Source organism: Leptonychotes weddellii, chromosome 13 (assembly GCF_054177405.1).
Source record: "Leptonychotes weddellii isolate Sample4059 chromosome 13, ASM5417740v2, whole genome shotgun sequence".
In the NCBI taxonomy this organism is placed as follows: domain Eukaryota; kingdom Metazoa; phylum Chordata; class Mammalia; order Carnivora; family Phocidae; genus Leptonychotes; species Leptonychotes weddellii.
Genome location: NC_138381.1, coordinates 65093922 through 65101475, shown reverse-complemented (window position 1 = coordinate 65101475; position 7554 = coordinate 65093922). Strand labels below are relative to the sequence as shown.

General features: G+C 53.1%; 1 protein-coding gene across 3 annotated transcripts in view; it reads left to right on the top strand.

The window, feature by feature from the left end:
• The first annotated feature begins 932 nt into the window (after nt 1–932).
• Nucleotides 933–7554, top strand: part of SGSM1 (small G protein signaling modulator 1) — an 89165-nt gene continuing 82543 nt past the window's right edge. For all 3 annotated transcript variants that reach the window (XM_081801953.1, XM_081801954.1, XM_081801952.1), the window contains exons 1-2: nt 933–1028; nt 1142–1185. In XM_081801953.1, the coding sequence (XP_081658079.1) occupies nt 1010–1028; nt 1142–1185 (63 nt within the window). In that variant the 5' untranslated portion in view covers nt 933–1009. The remainder of the gene's footprint in view (nt 1029–1141; nt 1186–7554) is intronic.

The following is a 7554-nucleotide window of genomic DNA, read 5'->3' as shown; positions in this document are numbered from 1 at the left end:
TCAAAGTCTACTCTTTCTCTTCTTTACTCAAATGTCACCTCCTCAGTGAGACCTCCCTCAAGCACCCTACTTTAAAATACAAACCCCACCTGTGTGGGCCCTCCTTGTCTCCTTTGCCTACCTAATTTTTCTCCAGAAACTTCCAACATGTCACATCATCTGCTTATTTTGTTGTCTACCTCCTAAGCCCTTCAAGGGCAGGCTTTTGTCTGACTTGCTCACTTCGATATCAGCAGCACAGTAACCTGGCACAGGGTAGGTGCTCAATAAATGTTTGTAGACCTGAGTTGCAGTCTGGGTGGCCGTGGTCAGGAATTCGGTGGAACAAGCGTTGGTCCCAAAGAAGCCATTGCCTGCCTGGCCCTGGAGGTCCTGGCTGACAGGTGCCCTACTGGGGTCCTGGGAGGATCCCACTCTCCCAGTGATCTGCATGTGGGGAAGGGAGCCACTCAAGGCCTGGCCATATCTTGGAAGACTCTCAGTAATAATAAAAAAATAACAATAACAATAACAATAATAATAATAATAAACAGCAGCTATCTTTTACGGTTGCTGGCCTTTTTTCCCAGGTCTCGGTTAAGTGCTTCACATTCACTATCTCATTGACGTCTCCTATCATTCCTATGATGTTATCATATTATATCCATTTTAAAGATGAGAACACTGAGGCTCGAGCCTGGCACAGAGCGGACCTCAAACAAATGACGCCTCCCTGCTCAGCCCAATAGAGGTTGTGAGGGACCTGGGGCGCCTGGCGTGGGGGGTAGGGCCTCCCGCGGAGGGCGGGGTGCTGGCCGTTCGGGGACCCGAGCGTGCGTCCGGCCCCAAAGGACCCTCCCGCCCGGCGCCCGGCCGCGCAGAGGCGGCTCTCCGGAGGGGCGGGGCGGCCGCGCGGTGGGCCCTGACGTCACCGGGCGCTCGGCCCCGCCCCGCCCCGCCGCGGCTGCTGCAGCCGAGCCAGCGAGCAGGCACCGCCGCCGCCCGGACTGGGAACGCAGCGCGCGCGGCCATGGCCTCGGGCCCCGCGGGTAAGCGGGCGCGGGGCGCGGGGCGCGGGGCGCGGGGGCGGCGGGAGGACAGCCCTGGGCCCCCGCCCCCAGCGCTGGGCTGACCGGCTGTCCCCCCCCGTCTCGTCCCACAGAGGCGGACACGCGACAGAGGCTGCTGCGCACCGTCAAGAAGGAGGTAGGTGCCGGGGCGGGGGGCGCGACCCTGGGAAAGGGTGCTGCCGCAGCCCCGCGGGGAAGGGTCTCTAAAGGAGTGGTGGTTCGTGGCAGAGGGGGCGGCCACCTCGGGTGCGGGGCTCACCTGGGTAGGTATTTACCTCCTGCAGCACTGGAGGCGGTGAGTTTGGGGGTGGGGGCCTCGGGTATTGGGGGGGCTCTGGATGCTGTGTGCAGGGGCGGGTGCAGCGGGAGGGCCCCCCCAGGTGTGGGGCACACCTGGAAGTGTCTGAGTAGGACCCCCTCTTGTGGAGGAGCAGGTGGGTAGGTCTCACTAAGGTGAGGCAAGCACCTGGGGGGGGGCCGACAGGACGTATTGGGAGGTGGAGGCCTGGATGGGGCTGCAGAAGGAGGACCAGACTTCGGAAGAGGGGAAAGGTTCGCTTTGGGAAAATAACAACACCCCCGTCTCCCCTTCCCCCCAATTCTCAGTCCTTGGATCCACCCCCCGGGAGCCAGGGGACTCCCTCCCTGAAAGTCCCTGGTCAGTGGGTTACTCCATTTGTGGGCATGTGCCAGGGCGTCTTGGCAGGTGGGTTCCCCTCACCCACCCCTCCCCACCCCCCACACGCAGTAGGGTGAGAATCAAGTAGGGCTCAGCTGCCCTTCTGCCCCTTCACTCTCCTTGGGGCCAGCTGGGGAGCCCAGTCTAGCCTTTAGTTAATAGCGCTTGACTTCCGGCAGAGGGGTGAATCTATAGTGATGGGTTCCTGGGAAGCATTTAGATGCCTGGACCGTGTGTGCGTGTGTGTAGAGCACGCTCACGCCTGTGTGGGCGAGGACATGAGTGTGTGTGTCTGAGAACATCTGTGCATCTGTCTGGAGATATCCAAGTGTATCTCCATATTGCGTGTCCATGTGTCTGAGTGTTTATCTGTTTTTGTGAGTATGATGTGTATCTGTGTGATGCATGAGTCTCTGTGTGCATGAGTGAGACTGTGACCATGTATGTGTGACTGTATGTGTATATCTTGCCTTCCTTATGTCACCTCACATCCCTCACCCTGGGACCCCATCACTGCTGAGCTGATCACCTATCTTGAGTCCTCAGCCCAAGACCATGAATGGCTGCAGACCTTGGGGGCTGGCCTGATTCCTTTGCCTCTGTGTTTGAGTTTGTGTGTGTGTGTGTGTGTGTGTGTGTGTGTTGAGGGTGTCAGCCTTTGGTGTCAGCACTGAGCACCAAGAAGGCCCTCCCCACGTGGTGGCAGACAGCCATCAAAGACAGCCTTGAAGCTGGGACCTGTTGCTGCCCCACCCTCCTCGGAAAGCATGGGTGTATGTCTGTGTATAGGTCTCTGTGTGTGGCATGTCCCGTGTTGTTGAAAGAAATCAGCTCCAGGGCTGGTTGTACACTCTAGCATTTCTGAATAAGGATGCACAATAGGATACGTGGAATTCCTCAGAAAGGCCCAGAACTTTTCACTTTAGCCCTCTTAGAGGCACTGTGCAGATCTGACAAAAGCTCTATCTAAATAGACCATCTTTCCAACAGAACCTACAGATCTACAATATTCTGATGACTGTGTTGGGGGAGGGTGTCCATAGAACCTTCCCAAAAGCCTTCAGGTTAAAACCTGCAGTCTCTGTGTTCATTGTTTGACTAAACCTAGTTAGTTTAGGTTAATTAGGTTAACTTCCCAGATGTTTTCACCTGGAATGGCTATGTTTTTAAGGAAATGGTTTGCTGGTTCAATTGGGAGGGGTCTACAGGCAGAAGAGCGTGTGAGCAAGACATCTGGGGAGAACAGTGCCTCTGGGCAGGGCTCAGCTGGGGCCCTGGTACCAGCTCAGCCAGCAGCTCCCTTGGTGCCCTGGCCAAGCCCTTTCTCCTCTCAAGGACTCAGTTTCCACATCTGGAGAAAGAGGCATTGGTCCAGTGTTCTTAGAGATCTCACCCATGTTAGTCTAGTTTGGGATATTGGCAGGCTGTGGGGGACACTTTGACCCTGGTGACCAGAGTTGTGGGCTTGCATCCTCTGTCCTGGGAGCAGCCAAGTTTGGGGCTTGTAATAAGCTTTCTGACTGGCATAAGGCCGAGGCCATCACCTGATCAGAGGGCCCCCTGGCACCCTGCTTGGTGCCTGAGGGGGTCAGGGACAGAACCTTGCAAGTTGGGGCAAAGGGCCTCAAGCACCCCATTACCTGCAGTCAGAAGGCAAGGCTTACCATCACAAGTTGGTGGCTGATTCTAAATTCTGCATTTCTTGGGGCACATCATTTCAGTAATCAGATTTTCCATATAGCGGGGGCTACTCTGTGCCAGACCCTATGTACACAATAACTTTATGAGGTGACTGAGATTGTCCCCATTTTACGGACAAGGAAACCAAGCCTGGAGTGGAGGTGTGAGCTGCTCAAGAGAACACAGCCAAGAAGGTGCAAAGCCAAGGACTTAACCCCAGGTCTGTCTGACATCAGAGCCAGGCTCTTACCTCTTATATGCCAAATGTGCCCATCCAGCCTACACGGCACAGGATGAGTCTCAGCATGTGGGTGGCATGGTTTCCATCATACAGAGGTGACAAATGGCCCAGACAGAATAAATGATGTCTCAAGGGTAGGGAACCAGTAAAGGGAAGACAAGTTCAAGTCTTCAATGAGCCCTTTGTTCAGCATGGATGCCCCTAAGGGCATGGTGACAAGTCCATCCCCCACCCCCAAGGCAGACCTCCTCTCTCCTTTCCTTCCTCTGCGCACCTCTTTGGGGAACATCTCCCCCCAGTATCAGAGACCCGGTCTCCAATGGAATGGTGGAGGGAAGCTCTTTGCCTAGAAACCTAGGAGTCAAGTCTGCTCTTCCTTCTCCCTCCTCCCCCATCTTCTGGGTTCAGAGGAGCCACATCCCTGCCTGTCACAGCCTCGTTCAGAGGCACCTCCCATCATTCTTTCTGGAAGGGGTGGCTTAACGATCCGTTTCCTTAGACAAGGTGTGCAAGTTTGGGCTGAGCCACGGAAGCCGCAAAGGCCAGCGGAGGCTGTGGGGCTGGAAGCTCTGTCCAGTGCTGACTCTGGGAGCCAGTATGATCCAGTACCATGAAGCGGGTCAAGAAAGAGCTTTGGGCTCACCCAGAGCTGGGTTCAAATTCTGGTGCGTTTATCTACTGAGGGGCATCTGTGTGCCAGACACCAGTCTGGGCTCTGTGGATACAGCAGTGAACAAGATAAGTCCTGCCCACTTGGGGCTGCCATCCCAGTATGGTAGACAGACCCCAAGAGACATTCTGAGTGTAATTCAAGGGATCATGACAGGCTTTGCACCGACGTGTGAAGGAGAGGCACTTGGCACCACAAGAACACATAACAGGGTGAAGTAACCTCATGCAGGTAGCCCAGGAAGGCGTTCTGGAGGAAGTGATGTTTAAGATACGTGAGGGATGAGTAAACCTTCTAGTTGGAGGTAGGAGGTGGGAAGACACAGAGGAAAACCCTTCCTGGCAGAGGGAACTGCATATACAAAGGCTTTGTGGCTGGAGGGAGCACTGTGAACTCGAGGGATGAAAGGACTGGGAAGTGGCTGGAGTACAGAGAGAAAGCAGCATGGTGTCAAATGCAGAGGGGCAGAGCACGTGGTCCTATCCTAAAAGCACAAGGAAAGGAGCAGGGAGGACATGAGCTATATGCAGGTAGAGGGTGGAGCTAAACTTGGTTGCTTGTAATTGCACAGTCTTAGACAAGCATCTGTCTTTACTTCACAAGGGTCCTGAGATACAGTTTACTCATCAGGAGGATGAAGATTACTCACCTTTCAGGATAAGCCATGTGAAAACACCCACCACGTGAGCCTGAGCTGCTTCTGGGCAGGCGTCTTATTTTTTTCTGTCTCCCCAGTGTCGCCAAGGGAAAGCTGGAGACAGGGTGGCCTCGGCATAATTTCCTCCAGTTAAACCCAACCAGCTCCTTCCTGGCTCCTTCCTGGCCCTCTTCGCCCTCCCCTCCTTTCCTCTCCCCGCCTCCACCCCTTAATTTTGTTTTGGTTCCCTGAGCAGCGGGGACTGGCTTCTTGTTGCCATGACGACTGCCCTTAAAAGAGCCAGCCACGTGACACGAGTTGATAACGGAAGTGGAGTGACTAACTGCCTTGTTTTCTTGCCTGGTGCTGGGCCTGGGAGGCCTCTTGATCGCAAGGGAGAAGGCTGCAGCTGGAGGACGGGAGGAGAGACCCTGGGAAGGAGGCAGGGGGACGAGGCGGGTGCTGGAGAGGAGGCTCCCTGTACTTCTGCAAACTGGGGCTGGTGGGAGGGCTCCCCACGGCAGCTCTAGTGCCTGAGCTGGGCGTGTTTGGGGAGCTGCGCCGGGCTGACCGCGCCTCCCAGCCCTCGGGTGGGGGGTGATGGGATGGGGGAGGAGGGCTCCACATCCTAAGAAGACTGGAGGAAAGTGAGAGAATCAACCCATGTTTCTACTAAGACCCCCATGGTGCTTCCACTTTAATCCAGTGGTACTCAATGAAAGAAGGGTGACAATTTTGCCCCCCCCCCGTAGGGTCATACAGTTAAATTCGAATTCCAGATAAACAGTGAAATTTTTTTTTTTTTTTAGTGTTTGTATTGCTAAATCTGGCAGCCCTTCCCCAGGGGACATTTGGTAATGTCTGGAGCCATTTCTGATTGTCAAAACTGGGGGTGCTGCTGGCATCTAGCGGGGAGGGTCGAGGGATGCTTCTCAGCTTCCCGCAATGCACAGGACAGCCCTCCTTCCCCACCACAAAGAAGCGTCCAGCCTAGAATGGCACTGTTGTTGAGACTGAGAAACCTCTGTGCCGGCCACTGTGCTGGGTGAGCCCCAAACGTTCCCTCCTCCACTCTCCATGGCGGCCCTGAGAGGGAGAATACTCATCTGCTTCACCGTGATAAAGAAGGAGCTATAGGTACAGAGAGGTTAAGCAGCTCCCTTTAAGGTCACACAGCCAGGCCGTGGAGAAGCCAGGATTCAAACCCTGCTTTGTCGTCAGGCCCTGACAGGTGGCCTCACAGAGGTTCAGCGTAGTCCCTGGAAATGTGGCTGGGGGTCAGGCGTGTGTAGGGGAAGAGATGAGGCAGGACAGGTCCATTATGGCAGCTTGTTCGGAGCTGTGAATGCCTGGCTGTAGCATTTGCTCCATCAGATGGTGGGGAGGTGTGGAAAAGTTATGAGCAAGGAGGGTCTTGCTTGCACTTGGACTTCAGGAAGTTTCAGCTGATAACAGGGGCCAGGAGGGAGCCTTTTGCCACTTCTTGGAAGAAAACGTTCTCCTTTCTTTCCTTCCTTCCTTCCTCTCTCTCGACCTGCCCTCCTTCCATTCCTTCCTTCTTTCTTCCACAAATATTTATTGCCTATCTACTGGGTACCAGGTACAACTCTAGGAGTTTAGAGAAGGAGCAAAGCAGCATCCTTGCTCACATGCTCTCATGAAGCATATGATCTAGTTGGGGGACAGACAAATAATAAATAGACGCAGGCACACCTCGGAGATATTGCGGGTTCGGTTCCAGGACACCAGAAGAAAGCAAATACTGTGATCAATTGAGTCAAAGGAATTTTTTGGTTTCCCAGCAGATATAAAAGTTATGTTTACACTATGCTATAGTCTATTAAGTGTACAAAAGAATTGTGTCTCAAAATCCAATATATATCTTAACTTAGAAATACTGTTATGTATTATATTTTTACCTTATTGTATACATTGTATACATTTTTAATATATACATTTTTTAAAGATTTTATTTATTTGAGCGAGAGAGAGCAGGAGAGGGGGGTGAGGGGCAGAGAGAGAGAAGCAGACTCCCCACTGAGCAGGGAGCCCGATGTGGGACTCGATCCCGGGACTCCGGGATCACGACCTGAGCAGAAGGCAGATGCTTAACTGACTGAGCCACCCAGACGCCCTATATCCTACACATTTTAAGTAGGAGGTACAGGCTTCCCCAAAAAAACATTTTACTGCTAAAAAATTGCTAACCATCATCTGAGTGTTCAGTGAGTCATAATCACTGATCACAGATCACTGTGATAAATATAATAATAAAGAGAAGTTTGGAAATATTGTTAGAATTACCAAAGTGTGACACAGAGACAGGAAGTGAGCAAATGCTGTTGGGAAAATGGTGCTGATATAGACTTGCTCGATGCAGGATTGCCACAAACCTTCAATTTGTTAAAAAAAAAAGAAAAGAAAAAAAAAGTAGTGTCTGCAAAGCACAATGAAGCAAAGTATGCCTGTATTAGAAGTCACAAGTGCTGTGAGGAAAATAAAACTGGAACGTGGGTGGAGAGTAGGTGGTCAGGGATGACCTCTCTGATGGGGTGACATTTGAGCAGAGACCTAGAGAGAAGGAGAGAACCCTGCTGA